The sequence below is a fragment of the Mesoplodon densirostris genome, chromosome 5, assembly GCF_025265405.1.
Source record: "Mesoplodon densirostris isolate mMesDen1 chromosome 5, mMesDen1 primary haplotype, whole genome shotgun sequence".
NCBI lineage: Eukaryota > Metazoa > Chordata > Mammalia > Artiodactyla > Ziphiidae > Mesoplodon > Mesoplodon densirostris.
In genome coordinates, this window is record NC_082665.1 from 61,006,589 (window position 1) to 61,032,278 (window position 25,690).

The 25,690-nt window shown below is 38.1% G+C and overlaps 1 protein-coding gene and 1 pseudogene across 4 annotated transcripts in view; both read right to left on the bottom strand.

Annotated features, from left to right (window-relative positions):
- Window positions 1–25,690, bottom strand: part of CCDC191 (coiled-coil domain containing 191) — a 108,285-nt gene that overhangs the window by 61,822 nt on the left and 20,773 nt on the right. For all 4 annotated transcript variants that reach the window (XM_060098959.1, XM_060098957.1, XM_060098961.1 and 1 more), the window contains 3 exons: window positions 23,406–23,584; window positions 21,712–21,935; window positions 18,373–18,526 (listed from right to left, as the gene is read on the bottom strand). In XM_060098959.1, coding sequence (XP_059954942.1) covers window positions 18,373–18,526; window positions 21,712–21,935; window positions 23,406–23,584 — 557 coding nt within the window. The remainder of the gene's footprint in view (window positions 1–18,372; window positions 18,527–21,711; window positions 21,936–23,405; window positions 23,585–25,690) is intronic.
- Window positions 19,938–20,046, bottom strand: LOC132491485 (U2 spliceosomal RNA; annotated as a pseudogene).

Genomic DNA, 25,690 nt, shown 5'->3' on the forward strand with positions numbered 1-25,690 from the left:
TATAATTCAGTTTCACTACACAGAAGTTAATAGCAGCAAAGTGACATACTCATACAGTAACTGCTTTCTTGAAATCAACTTGCCATTGGTTTTTTTTTTCCTGCCTACTCAAAAGAGCAATCCCATTTAAATTAAATTAAAAAAATAAAAAGTATGAATCAAGAATAGCCACTTAGGGGCTTCCCTGGTGGCGCAGTGGTTGAGAATCTGCCTGCTGATGCAGGGGACACGGGTTCGAGCCCTGGTCTGGGAGGATCCCACATGCCGCGGAGCAACTAGGCCCGTGAGCCACAACTACTGAGCCTGCACGTCTGGAGCCTGTGCTCCGCAACAAGAGAGGCCGTGACAGTGAGAGGCCCGCGCACTGCGATGAAGAGTGGCCCCCACTCGCCACAACTGGAGAAGGTCCTCGCACAGAAACAAAGACCCAACACAGCCAAAAATAAATAGATTAATTGATGGACTCCTACCCCCAACATCTTCTTTAAAAAAAACAAAAAACAATAGCCACTTAGTTATTCTTGATTCACAGCAAACATTATTTACGCAAACAGGAGTCCCATAAATGTGCTTGGAGGAAAATACTTGGGAAAGGAAAACATTCGCGGTCCTGTCTTCTCTGGGAGAAGATGCTAGCACTCCACTCCTACTTAGAAGGGACAAGAAGTGGCATAGTTCACAGTCACCATCTACTCACATTTCCTATTCCCCTCCCCCAAGTGGCGTCCCTGCAGCGCTCAGGCCTGCTTTTCCTCTTCAGTTCTACACTCGAACTACAGCAGCGCTCTATGCCTTTGCTCTTTGAAACAAGAGCTATTATTTAAAACCACAACTGGTCAGAAGAGGAACAACTTCTGCTTAAGCCAGAGAACTTAACGTTTGAACTAGATAGACAACTAGTCTGACCTCCCTCCGTTTCTTACCTAGTTCATTTATTTCTGCACCATGTTTTTATTTCTGATAGATTCTCAAATATAGTCATGTGTTCTTTTAGTAATTTCTACCATCTCTTTATTATAGTTGTGATGATAATTAAGGCTTGTTACAGGTAAGTAAAATACTGAAAATGGCTGTAGGAAGAACTGCTCCTAAGTACATATCTACAATAATTTTTAAAATAAAATACTACAAAGTGAAATTTAGCAAGTTTTTAAGTGAAATGCTTTTCTCCTTTCAAAATCAAAATCTTCCACGAGACATCATTTGGTCATTAAGGATTCCACTCAAGAGAAGAAATGACAGCTCACCCTGCTAAATTTATTACCTGCACTGGAGTTACCCTCGTTTTGTTGGCAAGAAAAGCTCTTCCCTGAAGTGTAATCACACTGCTGTCACTGGGAATGATTGACGTTAGGTGGAACAGCAATTTGCTATCTAATCTTCATTGTAATTCTAACCCTGTCACTAGAGATGCTTGTTCTGATTAATGAAGGGGGTAACTCATCAAAATTCCTCAGCTATTTCCCTTTTGTCAGAAAGCTCAGTGATAATTGCATCGAAATTCTAAGTCATGGAAAAATAAACAATGAATTGTAAAGAGGACAAAAATGTCAACAAGTTTACAATTTATTTTTGCCGAATGGAACTAACTGTGGTGCAACTGGTGGTCAAGGGGCGCCGGATAAGGACCAAAGGTTAGAGATGAAGGGCCCAGCTGACTCCTGGCTGCTCCCAGACCCAAAGGAACAGACAGATGCTCTAATACTACCCAAGAAAGCAGTCCTCCACTCCTGTTTTCCTTTTTGAGGACCACTACAGCCAGGCAGAAGACCCCACAGATGCTAAGAAGTATTTGACGGGTGGAGAGGAGGATCTTGTTCATGACGAAATGAATGCCCCTGGGAAGAAGCAGCACTGAAAAGCAGTCCCCTATATCCCATCCTATCCCTGATTTTCATAATTTTGCCCCAAAGAAAAGAGAGGAAATCACTGTGTCCCCTACCGCCAACCATATACACTCCTATAACTATCATACGTAAATACATTAGGGAAAATACATTCAGTTTTCAGCACCCTGTGCTAAGACCTGGACTTAGTGTTGGGTTCCATGCAAAAGCCTAAACTCTGACAACCACTGCAATGTGAAATGGTAACACTGGCTACAGACAAAAAGCTACTTTTGTTATATACTGGAAGCTGTGATGCTCATTTTACTTCTGTATTTAATTTTTTCCCCTTCATTTTTTAAACTTAAAAAAACCCCTCACTCTATTACAGAAATTTCATAAACATACCCAAAAGTAGAATAGAAGAATAAACTCCTCACTCAGCTTCAAAAATTACCAGCATTATGCTGATTTTGTTTCATTTCTCTTCCACTCACTTTTCTTTCCTGGAGTATTTAAAAATAAATTCCAGACATCAGACATTGTATCATTTCACCCATAAATGCATTGATATGTATTACTAACAAAAGGACATTTTGTAAATTCTTCTTAATTCTGCTAAGAAGTTTCAATCAATAATATTGCTGTATTTATCTAATTCTGTTTCACTGCAGAAGTAGCAGAATTTCAGAAAGCAACTGCTTAGTCTCATCATATTAAATTCTTAACCAATAAAATGCTCTGGGATCTTTTAAAGAAGAATGACCGCAATACAGCCTATAACCTGACTAGGATGGGGCTCCTTTCCCAACAAAGCCTGAACCAATTTTCTTGACCTCATGTCTTTAGGGAAGGCAGGACTACTGCTCCTCATCAGCTTCTCTTTCATCTTTCTTTCCCTTCTAGACCTTCTTCCTCCCTCTACAATCTCCACTCCCTGTCCATTCTCCCCACTCCAAGCATGCCCCAGAAACATACACTATGCCAAAAGTACAGCTGACCTCAGAATATATTAGACAAATGCTGGATTCACCTCTAGGGGTCTCTGACAGTAAGACGATGATGTGATGGCATTTGTTCCTTATGCATATGATTCTTAAGATCCTTATAAATATTCACCTGAAATTTCTAGTGTTTAGGGGAAAAGATACTCTACTCTGCATAATTTTAGAGAATGGGCTTCATTTATGCCAAAGGCTCTTTTCTTAACTTTTTAAAAGCAGAATTTAATCGGTACTTTTTTCAAAAGACAAAAAAAGAAAATCAGATACTTTTGAATTAGAACCTCTGGGATCAAAACGGTGTTTTGAAAAGCAAAACGCTCTTGCAATGTTTTGGTAAACTGGCTCTCGCTGTCCCTTCTGTGAGAATGGGAAACCCAGGTTACTCACAGGGTGAGAGTAAGGAAGAGTACAATAACAAACTAAACAACCTCCTTACCAACAGCAACAAAATTTTATTTGGAAATTTTCCATAGAGTGGCTGTATGGAGTAATATGTAATAATGCTTCAAAGCCCTCCTAAAATACACAGCACACAATGTCCTTGGCAATACGTTCAGAGGGGAGATTTACATGAATCCCAATATTCTTCGTGTGTGTGCCCAACACTTCTCTTACTCTGCAGTTTTATTTGCAAAGAGGTTTTTCCTTCATTTCCTTCCCCAAACATAAGACAACATTGCTGAGACGACAGCAGCAACGGCTATGTTTCAGCTCAGGAATGGTTGTGTTTCAGTGCTGTGCAGGCAGTCCTGCTAAAGCTAAGATTTGGGGGAAGGAATCATGCTGTATAAATGAGGTTCTTAACTACAGTTTTCAACACCTTGAAAGAAAGAAAAAAAAAATGCAGGCTTCTCTTCCATGGATTCCCACATTCCCTCAGTTTAGTTCGGAAGGCACTGTGCCACAAGCATAACATCAACAATGCCTCCTTTGGGTCATTATTATCTTATCCTCTAACAGAGATACGTAAACAAGCAAATCAAAACCTTCCCCCCCTAGAATTAAGATTTAGTTAGTGTCAACGCATCTTTCTTTGTTTTCAACTTTTACAAGCAGGAAAGAACATAGATTTTTTTACCTGAAGTAAACATAAAATGTATTTCAGAATAGGGTGAGAATTAAGAAGGCCACTTTCCAAACAGTATAAGAATTTCATACTTAATCCCTTGTTGTTTCTGCTAATTAGCACTGACATGTGGATTGCTGAATCTCCCAAAGAGATTTCACTGCAAGATCAAAGAGAAAGTAGGATAGGATGGAAGTGGAAAGTTTCTATATAAAAATAAGTGTTTTTGACAAAATAAAGAGACTCGGCAATGAAATGAGTGGGAAAGAGGCATGAACAGTGCTGCACCTGAACTTGTGTTTTGGTAAGAGAGCCTGCTCTGTTTCTCTCAGAAAGTCTCCTATTAAATAATGTGGCCCACGCACAGCCCAGGGAGATCAGCTTGGTGCTTTGTGACCACCTAGAGGGGTGGGATAGGGAGGGTGGGAGGGAGGGAGACACAGGAGGGAAGAGATATGGGGATATATGTATATGTATAACTTATTCACTTTGTTATAAAGCAGAAACTAACACACCATTGTAAAGCAATTATACTCCAATAAAGATGTTTAAAATAAATAAATAAATAAATTTCTCTCTCTCTCTCTCTCTCTCTCTCACACACACACACACACACAAAATGTGGCCCAAATGTGATGTTAAGAAGTTGTTTGGCAGAACAAACCCAGAGTCAAAGCACAAAGAATACAGGACCTAAAAGGGCCTGAACTAGAGCAGCCCTTAGAAACAGATTCTTTGAAGTCTTCCTGCGAATTATATAGCTTGCTGTTGGGTTTGTGCCAGTGAACCATTCTGAGGGTGCTGACAAGAGTTTCCGGCTATCTAACCGCTCACTGCAAGCCACGTAGGCATTTTCCCACTTTTTACTCTGTGGTCATATTTAGGCTGCTGAGTATCCAAGTTTCATCATCCAAGGGCAGCTTCAGGCTCCTTCAGAGCCAGGCTAGGCATGTGGACTGGGACCAAGATAATGAGCCCAGAGGGCTTGCTACTCTGGCGGTGTTTACCAGAGGACATCCTGTCTCCAGCCAAGTCTACGTAAAAGCCTGAGGAGTGTGGTAAGCGGATTTCCCCCTGTGTCTCAGTTATACCCACATACACTGGGGAAATCTAAATTAGAGGTTCACGAACAATAATACACATGAATAACATAATCACGTGGAAGGGGAAGGGGAAGAAAAGAACCAAGCTAAGTAACTTTGGAAAACAATTTTGGCTGAGTAAGGCTGAAAACAAAAATAACTGTACAAATATTACACTGTAGCTAGTAAATTTGTTTCCACGGCGGTATAGGTTACCAATTTTGAAACTACTTTTATAGTATACCAGGACTAAACAAATAAGTAAATATAATTTAGATAATATGAACTCACAATTATTTTAATATATATACAGATAGATAGAGAAATAAGAGACAATTAAGGAAAGGGGAGGAGAGCATGACCCTTGTGTTGCTGCATTGGAATTGGATCTATCAGTATGAATTAATGGATTTTAATGTATACACAAATAGATAGACACAGAAACAAATATAATGTGTATGTGTAGTTAGTATAGCTACAACTATTTCCCAGCTCTGTCTGCTGAGAGGGCCCAGAAAACATGATACCCCAGTAGCAGTGAGTACAGCTAGTACCCAGATCTTGGTTTCCAAATATTATTCTCCAACAAATGGAACTAGGGTTCCATGTATTGATAGAAGTGGTTGATTCCAGAGCTAGGGCAGGGAAAATATAAGATGAGCCTGGAACATCTTGTGGTGCCAGAGAAATAAAGGATTTTTTCAAAAAAGGATTTTGAAAGGGCAAAAGAGTCAACCTGAAAATTTGCCCAGAGGCCAAGGTTAGAAAAATTTGAGAAACAAAGTAAAAATAATACTAGAATATAATCCCTAGGATAAAGTAAATATCCACAAGTCCATACTGATACAAATAAACAACTGAATAAATGAATAAATAAATAAATGGGGGAGAAGGGACAGTTTTTCCTTCTAGAAGAATTTAAATGAATACATGGAGACAAGAAGGGAAATGCAAAATCATCGTTAGACGAATACCACATTACTTATTGTTACAGGCAAGACCCATCAATGAATGCTAAAATTAACAGGTGAAAGTTGAAGGATAAACAGAATATTTGCATAGTTTCACAATATTTCCTCTAAGACATTTATGAATTACAAAGAGAAAAATGGTAACTTTACAGTGGAGAAACCCTGCAGACACAATCTTAAGTGATCAAAGTTAACATCAACAGTAATAAGACTTATTAACATTATGTGGAATTCCCTGGCAGTCCAGTGGTTAGGACTCCACGCTCTCACTGCTGAGAACCTGAGTTCAACCGCTGGTCAGGGAACTAAGATACCACAAGCCGCATAGCATGGCCCCCAAAAAACAAAAACAAAAAACAGAGATTGGCTCAAGATGGTGGAATAGAAGGACATGCTCTCACTCTCTCTTGTGAGAGCACTGGAATCACAACTAACTGCTGAACAATCATCAACAGGAAGACACTGGAACTCAATAAAAAAGATACCCCACATCCAAAGACAAAGAAGAAGCCACAGTGAGATGGTAGGAGGGGCACAATCACAATAAAATCAAATCCCACAACTTCTGGGTGGGTGGCTCACAAACTGGAGAACACTTATACCACAGATGTCCACCCACTGGAGTGAAGGTTCTGAGCCCCACATCAGGCTTCCCAACCTGGGGGTCCGGCAGTGGGAGGAGGAATTCCTAGAGAATCAGACTTTGAAGGCTAGCGGGATTTGATTGCAGGACTTCGACAGGACTGGGGGAAACAGAGACTCTACTCTTGGAGGACACACACAAAGTAGTGTGCACATCCGGAACCAGGGGAAAGAGCAGTGATCCCATTGGAGACTGAACCAGACCTATGGGCTAGTGTTGGAGGGTCTCCTGCAGAGGTCAGGGGTGGCTATAGCTCACTGTGAGGACCAGGACACTGGCAACAGAGGTTCTGGGAAGTACTCCTTGGCGTGACCCTCCCAGAGTCCGCCATTAGCCCCAACAAAGAGCCGGGTAGGCTCCAGTGTTGGGTCGCCTCAGGCCAAACAACCAACAGGGGGGAACCGAGCCCCACCCATCAGCACACAAGTCGATTAAAGTTTTACTGAACTCTGCCCACCAGAACAACACCCAGCTCTACCCACCACAAGTCCCTCCCATCAGGAAGCTTGCACAAGCCTCTTAGATAGCCCATCCACCAGAGGGCAGACAGCAGAAGCAAGAAGAACTACAATCCTGCAGGCTGTGGAATGAAAACCACATTCACAGAAAGATAGACAAGATGAAAAGGCAAAGGGCTATGTACCAGATGAAGGAACAAGATAAACGCCAGAAAAACAACTAAACGAAGTGGAGATAGGCAACCTTCCAGAAAAGAATTCAGAATAATGATAGTGAAGATGATCCAGGACCTCGGAAAAAGAATGGAGGCAAAGATTGGGAAGATGCAAGAAATGTTTAATGAAGACCTAGAAGAATTAAAGAACAAACAAACAGAGATGAACAATATAATAACTGAAATAAAAAATACACGAGGAGGAATCAATAGCAGAATAACTGAGGCAGAAGAATGGATAAGTGACCTGGAAGACAGAATGGTGGAATTCACTGCTGTGGAACAGAATAAAGAAAAAAGAATGAAAAGAAATGAAGACAGCCTAAGGGACCTCTGGACAACATTAAATGCAATAACATTCGCATTATAGGGGTCCCAGAAGGAGAAGAGAGAGAGAAAGGACCCGAGAAAATATTTGAAGAGAAGAGTCAAAAACTTCCCTAACATGGGAAAGGAAATAGCCACCTAAGTCCAGGAAGTGCAAAGAGTCCCAGGCAGGATAAACCCAAGGAGGAATACGCCAAGACACATAGTAATCAAATTGACAAAAATTAAAGACAAAGGAAAATTACTGAAAGCAACAAGGGAAAAATGACAAATAACATACAAGGGAACTCGCATAAGGTTAACAGCTGATTTCTCAGCAGAAACTCTACAAGCCAGAAGGGAGTGGCATGATATACTTGAAGTAATGAAAGGGAAGAAACTACAAGCAAGATTACTCTACCCAGCAATGATCTCATTCAGATTTGACGGAGAAATCAAAAGCTTTACAGACAAGCAAAACCTAAGAGAATTCAGCACCACCAAACCAGTTCTACAACAAATGTTAAAGGAAATTCTCTAAGTGGGAAACACAAGAGAAGAAAAGGACCTATAAAAACAAACCCAAGGGCCTCCCTGGTGGCGCAGTGGTTGAGAGTCCGCCTGCCGATGCAGGGGATGCGGGTTCGTGCCCCGGTCTGGGAGGATCCCATGTGCCGCGGAGCGGCTGGGCCCGTGAGCCATGGCCGCTGGGCCTGCGCATCCGGAGCCTGTGCTCCGCAACGGGAGAGGCCACAACAGTGAGAGGCCCGCATACCGCAAAAAGAAAAAAAAAAAAAAAAACGCAAAACAATTAAGAGAATGTTCATAGGAACATATATATCGATCATTACTTTAAAAGTGAATAGATTAAATACTCCAACCAAAAGACACAGGCTTGCTGAATGGATACAAAAACAAGACCCATATATATCCTGTCTACAAGAGACCCACTTCAGACCTAGGGACACATACAGACTAAAAGTGAGGGGATGGAAAAAGATATTCCATGTAAATGGAAACCAAAACAAAGCTGGAGTAGCAATACTTATATTACATAAAATAGACTATAAAATAAAGAATTTTACAAGAGACAAGGAAGGACATTACATAATGATCAAGGGATCAATCCAAGAAGAAGATATAACAATTATAAATATATATGCACCCAACATAGGAGCACCTCAATACATAAGACAACTGCTAACAGCTGTAAAAGAGGAAATCGACAGTAACACAATAATAGTGGGGGACTTTAACACCTCACTTACACCAAAGGACAGATCATCCAAAATGAAAATAAATAAGGAAATGGAAGCTTTAAATGACACAACAGACCAGAGAGATTTAATTGATATTTATAGGACATTCCATCCAAAAACAGCAGATTACCCTTTCTTCTCACGTGTGCACAGAACATTCCCCAGGATAGATCACATCTTGGGTCACAAATCAAGCCTCAGTAAATTTAAGAAAATTGAAATCATACCAAGCATCTTTTCAGACAACAACACTATGAGATTAGAAATCAATTACAGGGAAAAAAACCATAAAAAACACAAACACATGGAGGCTAAACAATACGTTACTAAATAACTAAGAGATCACTGAAGAAATCAAACAGGAAATCAGAAAATGCCTGGAGACAAATGACAATGAAAACACGACAATCCAAAACCTATGGGATGCAGCAAAAGCAGTTCTAAGAGGGAAGTTTATAGCAATACAAGCTTACCTCAAGAAACAAGAAACATCTCAAATAAACACTCTAAACTTACACCTAAAGGAACTAGAGGAAGAAGAACAAACAAAACCCAAAGCTAGTAGATGGAAAGAAATCATAAAGATCAGAGCAGAAATAAATGAAATAGAAACAAAGAAAACAATAGCAAAGATCAATAAAACTAAAAGCTGGTTCTTTGAGAAGATAAACAAAATTGAGAAACCATTAGCCAGACTCATCAAGAAAAGAAGGGAGAAGACTCAAATCAACAGAATTAGAAATGAAAAAGAAGTAACAACTGACACTGCAGAAATACAAAAGATCTTGAGAGATTACTACAAGCAACTCTATGCCAATAAAATGGACAACCTGGAAGAAATGGACAAATTCTTAGAAATGCACAACCTGCCAAGACTGAATCAGGAAGAAATAGAAAATATGAATAGACCAATCACAAGCACTGAAATTGAAACTGTGATTAAAAATCTTCCAACAAACAAAAGCCCAGGACCAGATGGCTTCACAGGCGAATTCTATCAAACATTTAGAGAAGAGCTAACACCCATCCTTCTCAAACTCTTCCAAAATATAGCAGAGGAAGGAACACTCCCAAACTCATTCTACGAGGCCACCATCACCTTGATACCAAAACCAGGTAAGGATGTCACAAAGAAAGAAAACTACAGGCCAATATCACTGATGAACACAGATGCAAAAATCCTCAACAAAATACTAGCAAACAGAATCCAACAGCACATTAAAAGGATCATACACCATGATCAAGTGGGGTTTATTCCAGGAATGCAAGGATTCTTCAATGTATGCAAATCAATCAATGTGATACACCATATTAACAAGTTGAAGGAGAAAAACCATATGATCATCTCAATAGATGCAGAGAAAGCCTTTGACAAAATTCAACACCCATTTATGATAAAGACCCTGCAGAAAGTAGGCATAGAGGGAACTTTCCTCAACATAATAAAGGCCATATATGACAAACCCACAGCCAACATTGTCCTCAATGTTGAAAAACTGAAACCATTTCCACTAAGATCAGGAACAAGACAAGGCTGCCCACTGTCACCACTCTTATTCAACATAGTTTTGGAAGTTTTAGCCACAGCAATCAGAGAAGAAAAGGAAATAAAAGGAATCCAAATTGGAAAAGAAGAAGTAAAGCTGTCACTGTTTGCAGATGACATGATACTATACCTAGAGAATCCTAAAGATGCTACCAGAAAACTACTAGAGCTAATCAATGAATTTGGTAAAGTAGCAGGATACAAAATTAATGCACAGAAATCTCTGGCATTCCTGTACACTAATGATGAAAAATCTGAAAATGAAATCAAGAAAACACTCCCATTTACCATCGCAACAAAAAGAATAAAATATCTAGGAATAAACCTACCTAAGGAGACAAAAGACCTGTATGCAGAAAACTATAAGACACTGATGAAAGAAATTAAAGATGATACAAATAGATGGAGAGATATACCATGCTCCTGGATTGGAAGAATCAATATTGTGAAAATGACTCTACTACCCAAAGCAATCTACAGATTCAATGCAATCCCTATCAAACTACCACTGGCATTTTTCACAGAACTAGAACAAAAAATTTCAGAATTGGTATGGAAACACAAAAGACCCCGAATAGCCAAAGCAATCTTGACAACGAAAAACGGAGCTGGAGGAATCAGTCTCCCTGACTTCAGACTATACTACAAAGCTACGGTAATCAAGACAGTGTGGTACTGGCATAAAAACAGAAAGATAGATCAATGGAACAGGATAGAAAGCCCAGAGATAAACCCACGCACATATGGTCAACTTATCTTTGATAAAGGAGGCAGGAATGTACAGTGGAGAAAGGACAGTCTCTTCAATAAGTGGTGCTGGGAAAACTGGACAGGGACATGTAAAAGTATGAGATTAGATCATTCCCTAACACCATACACAAAAATAAGCTCAAAATGGATTAAAGACCTAAATGTAAGGCCAGAAACTATCAAACTCTTAGAGGAAAATATAGGCAGAACACTCTATGACATAAATCACAGCAAGATCCTTTTGGACCCACCTCCTAGAGAAATGGAAATAAAAACAAAGATAAACAAATGGGACCTAATGAAACTTTAAAGCTTTTGCACAGCAAAGGAAACCATAAAGAAGACCAAAAGACAACCCTCAGAATGGGAGAAAATATTTGCAAATGAAGCAACTGACAAAGGATTAATCTGCAAAATTTATAAACAGCTCATGCAGCTCAATAGCAAAAAAACAAACAACCCAATCCAAAAATGGGCAGAAGACTTAAATAGGCATTTCTCCAAAGAAGATATACAGACTGCCAACAAACACATGAAAGAATGCTCAACATCATTAATCATTAGAGAAATGCAAATCAAATCTACAATGAGATATCATCTCACACCAGTCAGAATGGCCATCATCAAGAAATCTAGAAACAATAAATGCTGGAGAGGGTGTGGAGAAAAGGGAACACTCTTGCACTGCTGGTGGGAATGTGAATTGGTACAGCCACTATGGAGAACAGTATGGAGGTTCCTTAAAAAACTACAAATAGAACTACCATATGACCCAGCAATCCCACTACTAGGCATATACCCTGAGAAAACCATAATTCAAAAAGAGACATGTGCCAAAATGTTCATTGCAGCTCTATTCACAATAGCCCGGAGCTGGAAACAACCTAAGTGTCCATCATCAGATGAATGGATAAAGAAGATGTGGCACATATATACAATGGAATATTACTCAGCCATAAAAAGAAACGAAACTGAGCTATTTGTAATGAGGTGGATAGACCTAGAGTCTGTCATACAGAGTGAAGTAAGTCAGAAAGAGAAAGACAAATACTGTATGCTAACACGTATATATGGAATTAAAAAAAAAATGACATGAAGAACCTAGGGGTAAAACGGGAATAAAGACACAGACCTACTTGAGAATGGACTTGAGGATATGGGGAGGGGGAAGGGTAAGCTGTGACAAAGCGAAAGAGAGGCATGGACATATATACACTACCAAACGTAAGGTAGATAGATAGTGGGAAGCAGCCGCAGAACACAGGGAGATCAGCTCGGTGCTTTGTGACCACCTGGAGGGGTGAGATGGGGAGGGTGGGAGGGAGGGAGATGCATGAGGGAAGGGATGTGGGAACAGATGTATATGTATGACTGATTCACTTTGTTATAAAGCAGAAACTAATAAAAAAAAAAAGAAAAAGAGGGAGAGGAATCAAATCTATAAAATTAGAAATGAAAAAGGAGAAGCTACAAAAGACACCGCAGAAATACAAATCATCCTAAGGGAATACTACAAGCAACTCTATGCCAATAAAATGGACAACCTGGAAGAAATGGACAAATTCTTAGAAAGGTATAACCCTCCAAAGCTGAACCAGGAAGAAATAGAAAATATGAACAGACCAATCACAAGTAAGGAAATTGAAACTGTGATTAAAAATCTTCCAACAAACAAAAGCCCAGGACCAGATGGCTTCACAGGTGAATTCTATCAAACATTTAGAGAGGAGCTAACACCCATCCTTCTCAAACTCTTCCAAAAAATTGCAGAGGAAGGAACACTCCTTAAGTAATTCTACAAGACCACCATCACCTTGATACCAAAACCAGACAAAGACACTACAAAAAAAGAAAATTACACACTGATATCACTGATGAATATAGATGTAAAAATCCTCAACAAAATACTAGCAAACAGAATCCAACAGCACATTAAAAGGATCATAAACCATGATCAAGTGGGATTTATCCTAGGGATGCAAGGATTCTTCAATATACGTGAATCAATCAATGTGATACACCATAGTAACAAAACGAAGCATAAAAACCATATGATCATCTCAATAGATGCAGAAAAAGCTTTTGACAAAATTCAACACCCATTTATGATAAAAGCTCTCCAGAAAGTGGACACAGAGGGAACCTACCTAAACATAATAAAGGCCATATACGACAAACCCACAGCAAACATCATTCTCAATGGTGAAAAACTGAAACCATTTCCTCTAAGATCAGGAACAAGACAAGGATGTCCACTCTCGCCACTATTATTCAACATAGTTTTGGAAGTCCTAGCCATGGCAATCAGAGAAGGAAAAGAAATAAAAGGAATACAAAGTGGAGAAGAAGTAAAGCTGTCACTGTTTGCAGATGACATGATACTATACATAGAGAATCCTAAAGATGCTACCAGACAACTACCAGAGCTAATCAATGAATTTGGTAAAGTTGCAGGATACACAATTAATGCACAGAAATCTCTTACATTCCTATACACTAATGATGAAAAATCTGAAAGAGAAATTAAGGAAACACTCCCATTTACCATTGCAACAAAAAGAATAAAATACCTAGGAATAAATCTACCTAGGGAGACAAAAGACCTGTATGCAGAAAACTATAAGACACTGATGAAAGAAATGAAAGATGATACCAACAGATGGAGAGATATACCATGTTCTTGGATTGGAAGAATCAATATTGTGAAAATGACTATACTACCCAAAGCAATCTACAGGTTCAATGCAATCCCTATCAAATTACCAATGGCATTTTTTACAGAACTAGAACAAAAAGTCTTAAAATTTGTATGGAGACACAAAAGACCCCAAATAGCCAAAGCAGTCTTGAGGGAAAAAAACGGAGCTGGAGGAATCAGGCTCCCTGACTTCAGACTGTACTACAAAGCTACAATAATCAAGACAATATGGTACTTGCACAAAAACAGAAATATAGATCACTGGAACAGGATAGAAAGCCCAGAGATAAACCCACACATCTATGGTCAACTAATCTATGACAAAGGAGGCAAAGATATACAATGGATAAAAGACAGTCTCTTCAATAAGTGGTGCTGGGAAAACTGGACAGCTACATGTAAAAGAATGAAATTAGAACACTCCCTAACACCATACACAAAAATAAACTCCAAGTGGATTAGAGACCTAAATGTAAGACCAGGCACTATAAAACTCTTGGAGGAAAACACAGGAAGAACACTCTTTGACATAAATCACAGCAAGATCTTTTTTGATCCACCTCCTAGAGTAACAGAAATAAAAACAAAAATAAACAAATGGGACCTAATGAAACTTAAAAGCTTTTGCAAAGCAAAGAAAACCATAAACAAGACAAAAAGACCACCCTGAGAATGGGAGAAAATATTTGCAAATGAATCAACGGACAAAGGATTAATCTCCAAAATATATAAACAGTTCACGCAGCTCAATATTACAGAAGCAAGCTACCCAATCCAAAAACGGGCAGAAGACCTAAATAGGCATTTCTCCAAAGAAGACATACAGAATGCCAGGAAGCACATGAAAAGCTGCTCAACATCACTAATTATTAGAGAAATGCAAATCAAAACTACAATGAGGTATCACCTCACACCAGTTAGAATGGGCATCATCAGAAAATCTACAAACAACAAATGCTGGAGAGGGTGTGGAGAAAAGGGAACCCTCTTGCACTGTTGGTGGGAATGGAAATTGATGCAGCCACTATGGAGAACAGTATGGAGGTTCCTTAAAAAACTAAAAATTGAATTATCATATGACCCAGCAATGCCACTACTGGGCATATACCCAGAGAAAACCATAATTCAAAAAGACACATGCACCCCAATGTTCATTGCAGCACTATTTACAATAGCTAGGTCATGGAAGCCACCTAAATGCCCATCGACAAACGAATGGATAAAGAAGATGTGGTACATACATACAATGGAATATTACTCAGCCATAAGAAGGAACGAAATTGGGTCATTTGTAGAGACACGGATGGATCTAGAGACTGTTGTACAGAGTGAAGTAAGTCAAAAAGAGAAAAACAAATATCGTATATTAACACATATATGTGGAACCTAGAAAAATGGTACAGGTGAACCGGTTTGCAGGGCAGAAATTGAGACACAGATGTAGAGAACAAACGTATGGACACCAAGGGGGGAAAACAGCGGGGGGTTGGGGTGGCGGTGTGATGAATTGGGAGATTGGGATTGACGTGTATACACTAATATGTATAAAATGGATAACTAATAAGAACCTGCTGTATAAAAAAATAAATAAAATAAAATTCAAAAATTAAAAAAGAAAAAACAACAAAAGAAACCATTAAGTATACCTGATATTATAGTGTCAGGGGCACTGCATCACTTCTTGTAGTATTCTTACCAGTAATGCATAATCTCAATCTATACAGAAGAGAACATCGGAAAACCCCAAACTGAGAGACATTCTACAAAATACCTGACCAGTACTCTTCAAAACTGTCAAGGTCACAAAAGAAAAGCAAAGATTGAGGAACTATTACAAACTGAAGGAGACTAAGGAGACATGACAAGCAAATGCAGCATGAAATTACAGATCAAGTCCTGAAACAGAAAAAAGACCTTAGAGGAAAAATAGGTGACATTCTAATAAGTCTTGTTAATTGTACTTAATGGTATTTTACCAATGTTAATTTCCTAGTTTTGATAATTAAACTATGGTTATGTAAGATGTTAACATTGAGGAGAGCTGGGTGAAGGGTATTCAGGAACTCCATGTACTATTTTTTGCAATTTTTCTGTATGTCTAAAATTATTTCAAAATAAAGATTCAAAAATATAGGTTCAAATCAAGCAGAATCTGTGGCAAAGTAGAGATAATTTATTCATATTGGCTCATTTTTAAATATACAGCTGATCCTTTTAAAGCTGAGTAATCTGTTTTGGTAGGCCACTAATTTTGTAAAACTCTTTTTGTGTGTCTGAAATTCATACCTAGCACTTCTTTCTAAAACATATATAGTCAGCCCTTTGTATCTGCAAGCTCTGCATCTGTGGATTCAACCAACCATGGATAGAAAACATTCAGAAAAAAGAAAAATTTCCAGAAAGTTCCAAAAAGCAAAACTTGATTTGCCTGGCTGGCAACTATTTACATAGCATTTACATTGTATTCACATCTATTTACATAGCATTTACGCTGTATTAGGTGTTGACCTGGAACAAATAGACTGCGAGGGTTTACTCCAGCAAAGATGGGTTTATTTGGAATCAGCAAAGAATTGCAGTTTGGGATCTCCAACCTTGGTAATCCATGTGCAAGTTCTTTCAGGGCAAGGGGAGGAGAACTCTTATAGAGGGAAAAGTAAGTTGGGAGGGCTGTAGTAGGCAGAGTCCATGGCTTTTCATTGGTTGAGCTCGTGCCAGGAAATAAGTTTTTCTTCTTCCTTTTGGGCTCTGCTATTGTCACAGGGCATGAGAGCTCCCCCTTCTGGTCTTCTGACTCTACTTAATTCAGGTTTCTATTTATTAATTTTTTACATAGGTGATATAAGTAATCTAGAGATGATTTAAAGTATACAGGAGTATGTGAATAGGTTATATGCAAATGCTATGCTATTTTATATAAGGGATTTGAGCATCCACAGATTTGGGTATTTGCAGGGGATGCTGGAACCAATCCCCCTTGGATACCAAGGGACGACTGTATTCTTCTTGCACAGTGGAGTTCAATAAAATTAAAAACTTAATCTTATAGGGAACACACATCTTGTCCATCTCTCATTGGTTGGGGAACAAACATATCATGGCCCTTTTTCCTTATGTCTTCTCAAGATGGCCCCCTCTGTACTCATTTCCTTTCCTATTTTCTTTCATAAATCTGAACTGTTACTGTAGGAGGACACATTAACTCCATCCGTCTCATGGAGGGGACGCAGCATCCAAAAGCCTTTGCCCATCTTTCCCAAAATGTTAGTCCCAACTCTTAATAGTTCCTCCTATTACACTGGCCTCTGCCTATTCCTAAAGCCAAAACTCTGACCAAACTCGTTGTTTTGTATTTGAATAATTATGACTTCTTGCCTATCAGTCCAAAATGCTACCATCAAACATGTCTAAAGAATTGCTTTGGGCTTCCATGGTGGCGCAGTGGTTGGGAGTCCGCCTGCCGATGCAGGGGACACGGGTTCGTGCCCCGGTCCGGGAAGATCCCACATGCCGCGGAGCAGCTGGGCCCGTGAGCCATGGCTGATAAGCCTGCGCGTCCGGAGCCTGTGCTCCGCGATGGGAGAGGCCACAACAGTGAGAGGCCTGCGTACCGCAAAAAAAAAAAAAAAAAGAATTGCTTTGACTACTTTACTTTTCCCTCATATCTTAGTTATCCATATCATATTCACAGGCCTGTTTTTGATTTCTAGGTCCCTTTTAGTCTAGCCTACATTTATCAAACTCCCTCAATCTCTTCCTGATATTCTTTTCTCTTGTTAAATCCATTCATTTATACATTCATTCCATCAACTTTCACTGAATTTCATCAACGCCCAAGGCCTTGGAGTGGATGTTGTAGGAGATATAAAACATACATATTTATCTTTTCTCATCTGACCACCTCATTTACAAATCTTCCAAGTAATTCCTTTCACCTGAAATGTTTATAAACCCCAAATTTATAGTGTTATCAATCCCACTTCACTGAAAAAAATTTCTGCCTAAGTAGCCTGGGGAGGATGCTGATTAGTCAATAAAAAATTGGCCAGTTAATTTTACAAAAAGTGAAACTAAAGAAAGGGATAGAAGAGTAAAATAAAATGCAGACCATTAAAAGTAGAAGCACAAACATGTCATTGTTTAGGATCTGAGCTACCAAAAGGCAAGTAACTTTCTGAATAATTCTTCTGAATAATCCAGAACACAATGGTCCACAAGACTGTCAAAGTGGAAGCTATGCTTTCAAACTGCCAGAGATCTACATTAGTACTTGCATGCAATTCTAAAAAGGGTAATTTAGGAAGACATCCCAAATTCATACCCCAATTTCCCAGGATCACATGGAGTATATAAGAATAGCCCTGAATAGAGGATTGAAGCACTCCCCTGTGTACTAAGCCAGCTGGGTAGCACAGAACAAATGGTGTAGGCAACTTTGGTATTTGTAACGAGGCTCAATTGGGCTTAGTGTTACAATGTCCATCTCTGATGGAGCCCTTTGTCATTTATGCTACAGAATGCTGAACAAAGGGACATTACAATTTCTACCTGGTGATTTTCCTTGAAAGTTTGGATTAATAACTCTTTCAGTTTCTTCTTTCTTTCTTTTGCCATTTTTTCTTCATCCAGAAGAATATGAACACTTTGAAACATGCCTTTCTCTGGATTTTTTGGAGAATTTTCTTCTTGCTTTTTCTTCTCTCTATTAATAACAATTAAAAAACACAAGTATGAATAATAGACTTAACAATGAGTAATTAGAACATAACATAGTGGAATGAACACTGAATTTTCCATCAGAAGATAGAGATTTTTAGATCTGGCCCGAAAACTACAAAGTAGGGTGATTTTTTTTTGAGATTTAGTTTATTCCTTTATAAAATAGTTAAATGAAATAAAATTATAATGTACTCTGAAAAGGAGAAAGCCTTATATATATCTTAGTAAAGTATTTTTATTGAGTTTAACATTGAGTGATACCTTGATCAAAATTTGAGAGATAACAACTATCAGGTATTCTCTAATATAGACATAAGTTCTCTCTCTTCTTACAAGGGGAGACAAAACAGGACCCTCAGGTAAGAAAGGAATGACATTTTTTTTTTTCCCACAAGGTTTTTACAAGGTTTCTAGGAAGAAAAATAATAAAAGAATCAGGTGTTACTGAATAAGGAGAAAATGGAATTTATATTAATTCTAAAATAGCTGGAAAGAGAAAAAATAGAACTTAGTAACAATAAGGAAAAGGACTTCAGGCAAGTTAACAAGAATCTCTTAGTAACTCTGTTGCTCATATTTCTGCTTATCTCTTTCTCACTCACCTACCTTTTCTTTCTCATCCAGGTTATCCCTCTTACACTCAGAATCCAAGCCAGCTCATAGGCATTGCCTTCCTATTGGAGTGTATTAAACTACACAGGTGTGTGTAAGTGTATAAGGTATATATTTTATCAATGATGTAGTAAAGATAGCATCTAGTCAGGAATCTGGATTCATGGGTTCTGGCCACAAATCAGCTGTGAAAACTCAGGCAAGTCACCCAGTCTTTCTGAATTTCACTTTACAGTTGTGGAAACTCAAATTGAGAGGGGGATGACAGAATAATCTATAGACATTCATTCATTAATTATCATATATCACACAGGGGGCACACAATCTTATTACTGGTGATATGAACCATCATTTGGTTAAGGTGGTTTCTCCAGTGTAAAGTTGCTATTTTTCCCTTTGTAATTAATAAATCTCTTAGAGAAGATACTTTGAAACTATGCAATGAAGCAGGTTTAGGACACCTTACAAATAAATTTAAAAAGCCCTACCAACAATAAAATTTTATTGACTCTTACCAAACTTACTAATGCCATAACAATGTTATATTAGATAGTTCCAGACAGATCATAGTGGGCATTTAAAGAAATACAGTTCTAATACCATGGATGTAGTCTTTTAAAAAAACATCAAAATACGTATCTGTTATGAAAGCAATGTTTGCTCATTGTGCAAAATTGGAGATGTATAAAAGCCATCCATATTTCCACCCAGAAGAAAACCCTGATAACATGTCAGTGCTGTTTCATTGTACAACTAGTATTTATTAATTTCTCCAATATTTATTAGTGTCTGTTATTATAAATAATATTATTTTCATTATCTTTGTGTACAAATCTTTGGATTTCTGATCACTTTCTACACTTGATCTTAGCCAAAAGGCCGAGAAGCGATTCTGATCACTTTCTTAGGGTAGTTTTCCTAGGACTGGAATTCCCCGGTCAAGTGATAACATTTTTATGGCTCTTACTGTTTATTGCCAAATTGCTTTCTGGAACATTTAAACCAGTCTGTCCACCTAGCAGTACTGCATATTACCTGTCTCACTGTATCTATCTGTGGATAAGCTTTTTTTTTTTTTGCCCACTTTTATTTATTTTTTATTTTTTTTTAAACATCTTTATTGGAGTATAATTGCTTTACAATGGTGTGTTAGTTTCTGCTTTTTAGTTTCTGCTTTATAACAAAGTGAATCACCTATACATATACATATATCCCCATGTGGATAAGCTTTTAACTTTTAAAAGAAATGACTGGTTAGTGAATGTCTGTTGAGTGCCCACTGTGAGCAGAACTTCCTGCTACCATCAAATATTACTTGTTTTCACAATTTATTTTAGGTCGGCCTAGATTCTTCAGGGCTTGAGAGCAACCTGAAGAGCAAGGCTGACCTTAGCAAGAACTCACTAAAAAACTGGAGATTGCTTTCTGAAAGGAAAGGCCTCTGGAGGAGGCTTCAGCCTGGCACTTGGAAGAATGAAATGCACGTCCACTGCCGAGCTGTTTTAAACTGGGTAGGATGAGAGCAGTCAAGAACACAGGGGGAAAAGCTGTGTAGGCTAATGGGAGTGGAAGCGGGTGGCAGGCTAATAGGTCTTTCTGGCCCCTCAGTTTGAGTATTCAGGCATTTCAGGTACATTGTCCTAAGGCTTTTGCAGTTTATGCACCAGTGCTGTTTCTCAGAATAAATACATTAGTTATTTCATTTATGAAGCTCATTTTCTGCATGAGGATACACAATAGTACTACATCCTGTGAGGAGTATTTTGATTTCCCTCTTATGTCAGATATTCTTTTTCTTTATCAGTAGCAGTAAGGCAATGGTGACTCTCAGTATGATTATCAGAAGATAAGACATGGAGGCAATTCACAATAGAATGAGGCATAATTAGCAAACGTGCATAAGGAAACGTGTTCAACCTTACAAATGTTCAGGTACACAAAGAGATGCACACTAACCAATAAAATACCTATTAAAAGTGCAAAAATATGGAAAATGATCTCCCCCAATGCTGAGTGGGGCTCACTGTCAGCAATTGTGTAAATATGCACAACTTGTCTGGAAAGGAAGTTGGCAATGTTTCAAAAGTCATAAAAAACCTACACAATTTACCTAAGTAATTACACTCCTATGAACATAATTCAAAAGAATGAAAAAGCTCTATGCTTAAGGATGCTCACTGCACTATTGGTGAAAAATCTGAAATTAGCTGAAATGCTTACCAGTATAGGGAGTGGAGGTCATTACATAAATTATGGTATAGGAACTCAGTGGAGTAATATACAGACCTTAGGACTCCAGGCGATGTGGTTATTACAACAAGTAGAATAACCAATTAAATGTACTTTATGGTTGCAGTTAAGTTCATAAAGGGACCAAGACCACGAGGAAACATAGAAAAATGGAAATAGTTAACTTGTTAAGATGGTGGACTAGTGGGTGATTTCTCTTTTGTGTTTTATTATTGCATTGTCTGTGCATTTTAAGGACCTTTAAAGTACTTCCAAAATGACTGCTTTAACAAAAAAAACTTCACGCTGCTCATCAGGTTGGCTTACATTTTCCACGCTTCTTCCACAGTGCGTCTCCTATCAATTATCTCCCTCCGCAGCTTTACCATCTCCCTTTGAATCTCCTCCTCCTCTTTCTTGGCCTCTAGAGCCTTCCTTTTTTTCTCTTCTTGCACCAGATACTGAGCCTCTAAGAAGGTTGATTTTTTCAGGGTCTTTTCAATTCTCTGGCGCTCCAGTTCTTTCTCACGTCTTAAGCGATTTTCTTTTACCTTAAAGAGAATACAACAAGGGTGAAATGCAGCCTTTCAAGTAGAAAGGGATATGCAAAACCTTAGAACACATTTTGAAGTTCAGAATACAACTACTTTGAAACATTTTGGCCCAGAACCCCACTGTTTATCAGAAAAATAGGGGAAACTCATTTGTTTACTGGGTAATGGCCTATACAAAATTTTAAATGAAGTCAGGCGAGATGACTCCAAACAATTTGGGAATGATCGGCACTACAGAAAAGCTGAAAATCCAATGGGTTGGATGCCAAATTCTGGATTCTTATTTAGTAATGATTTTCAATCCATAAGATTTTCCAAGGCGTACATTTTTACTTTTATTTAGGCTCTGTCTGTATGTTAATTATAATTTAAGAAAGAATAAGGATATTTTGGAGAGGCAACTTTGTGAAGGCTAGAACAGTGATTTACTGCCTTAAAGGAGCATCAGGACCTTTTATTCAATTCTATCTTTATTTGAATTTATCAGTGATTCTGGATCATATTTGGAAATCAAAACCACAAACTTCACAGATATTTCTGAATAAGCACAATCATTTTTTTCAAACTCAATTCTTTAGACTAGCTATGAATTAAGGAGTGGTCCTTTCCTTCCTGCTTCACTTAACTTTACCCTTATCTTACTCTTCAGTTATGATAAGACTTCTAGATAACGGCTACCTCTTACTGAACCTTCTCTCTTCTCTTTTATCATAAATCCAAACCAGGATCATGCTTCTACTCCAGTTTCTCTCAAATCCTTAGTGCTGCTTTGGCATACATTATGGTTTAAAGTAATCAGAAATTCAGTGTTATAAAAAGATAGCATACACACATATAGACGTTAATACTACTCTGGCCTTGGTTCTGGACATGTGGAAAAGACTTGGTCTTTCGGACTTCCTGAAGTGCCTCTACAAAGTGTTGAGATGAATTTTTTTCCTATAACCTACTATTCCCTTTGGAGAAAAGAAAGTTCCCATACGCCTTTCTAATTCAAAACAGCTGAACTAGATTTAATTCCGCTCTGTCTTCCCTTTCAAATTATAATCACAAAATAAGTGAATTTTTCCACTGTCTAGAAAAGAATTAGCATTATAACATTCACCAGAATATTCATGATATTAATATCTTGATGTCACAATACAAAAACCAAATTCAAGCAAAACCCAATCTACATATTTATAATAGGAAGTATCACATCCAAACTAATAAAGTTTAGCTCACCACTCTCATGGTTAAAATCAATTATTCCTCTTTTTGGTTTTCTTAAATAAATTGTTTCCTATCCTCAGCTTATGAGCATTATTTTTCTTCTGAAGTTCTTATATTTTATTTTTATTCTTTCTAACCAAACCACAGATGGCACCCTTTTTCACAATAAAGCCTAAGTCTTTATTTAAGCTTATTAAATGTGTTACACAAAAATTGCTTCCTGTTATCCATTTTAATTTTGCTTTTCCCTCCCACCTGCTTATGTCTCATCTCCATGGTAAGATGAGGATCCTTCTGCCACTTCTTGTCTTGGTTTTCATTCATTCCAAGATCTTCCAATATCCCAGAATCTACCACGTCTTTATGGAGCAGATGGTCTATGAATTTTTGAAAGGTGATACTTTCGTCTTCTTCCTCCAAATAACCACATAAATCTGGGGGAAACATAACAACAACAAAGAAGGAAAATTTTTTTAATTTTTTTAAAACTTAATTTTAGTATAATTTCCATATTTATGTAAATAGTCCTGGTACAATAAAAATACAAAGCTGTGAGTGTTCGATAAATAGTAACTGATAATGACAGTTGGATGAATACAGCCCTCAGCAATTACCTTCAACTAAGGGGAAAAAACCTCCACTCATGAGGAACTGCCCTCACCCAAGTCACTAACTCCCTCACTGCCAAATTTAAAAGCTATTACTTTTACATTTATGTTACAAGGATCTAAACATCCTTGAGGACTCCATTGCTCTTCTTAAAAAAGGCTTTAGGGGCTTCCCTGTTGGCACAGTGGTTGAGAATCTGCCTGCTAATGCAAGGGACACAGGTTCGAGCCCTGGTCTGAGAGGATCCCACATGCCGTGGAGCAACTAGGCCCGTGAGCCACAACTACTGAGCCTGCGTGTCTGGAGCCTGTGCTCCGCAACAAGAGAGGCCGCGATAGTGAGAGGCCCGCGCACCGCGATGAAGAGTGACCCCCGCTTGCCACAACTAGAGAAAGCCCTCACACAGAAACGAAGACCCAACACAGCAAAAATAAATTAATTAATTAATAAACTCTTACCCCCAACATCTAAAAAAAAAAAGGCTTTACTGTGGTATAATTGACATGTAATAAACGTGTAAGTATTTAAAGTCTGCAGTAAGCTTTGACATATATAGATATAAGTAAACATCATTACAATCAAGATAATGAATGTGTCTGTCAGCTGCAAAAGGGTCCTCATGCAGATTTGCAATCTCTTCCTCTCACTCCTCCCCATGCTCTTTGCCCTATCCCGGGCAACCCCAGACCTACTTTCTGCCAATAGATTAGTTTAAATTTTCCAGAATTTGGTATCAATTAAATCATATACTATGTACTCTTTCTGGTCGTCCTTCTTTTACTCAGCATAATTATTCTGACATTCATTCATGTTGTTGTATCAATAGTTTATCCCTTTTTATTGCTGAGTAGTATTCCACTGTATGGGCATACCACATTTGTTCATTCATTCATCTGGGGATAAACATTTGGGTTGCCTCCAGATTTTGGCTATTACAAATAAAGTTGTTATGAACATTTGTGTACAAGTCTTTGTATGAACATTTGCTTTCTTTTCTCATGTTGTTGTATCAATAGTTTATCCCTTTTTATTGCTGAGTAGTATTCCACTGTATGGGCATACCACATTTGTTCATTCATTCATCTGGGGATAAACATTTGGGTTGCCTCCAGATTTTGGCTATTACAAATAAAGTTGTTATGAACATTTGTGTACAAGTCTTTGTATGAACATTTGCTTTCTTTTCTCTTGGAAAAATGCCTAGGACTGGAATGGTTGGATCGCATAAGTATGTGTTTAACTTTTTAAGAAACTGTCAAGCTGTTTTCCAAAGTGGTTATACAATTTCACATTCTCACCAGCAGTGTAGGAGGGTTCTAGTTCCTCCACATCCTTACCAAAACTTGGTATGATCAGTCTTTTAATTTAAGCCATTTTAATAGGTGCATTGTGGTTACTCATGGTAGTTTTAATTTGCTTTTTCCTAATGACTAGCAATATTGAATATCGTTCTTGATGATGTTCTATTTAGTTCCATACATTATTGAAAATGGGGTACTGAAGTCTCCAACTGTTATTGCTGAATTATCTGTTTCTCCCTTCAATTTTGTCAGTTTATGCTTCACATATTTGGGGGCTCTTTGTTAGGTGCATATATGTTTACACTTATGTTTTCTTGATGGATTGACCCTTTTATTATTATAGAATGCCCTTCTTTGTCTTGAGTAATAATTTTTTATCTTAGAGCCTATTTTTTCTGAGATTAGTAAGCTGTTCTCACTCTCTTTTGGTTACTGTTTGCATAGTACATCTTTTTCCATCCTTTTATTTTCAAGCTGTTTGTGTCTTTGACTCTAGACTGTGTCTCCTGGGATAGCATATAGTTAGGTCATATTTTTAAGTTCATTCTGCCAGTCTCCATCTTTTTTTTTTTAATTTTATTTTATTTTTTTTTGCGGTATGCGGGCCTCTCACTGTTGTGGCCTCCCCCG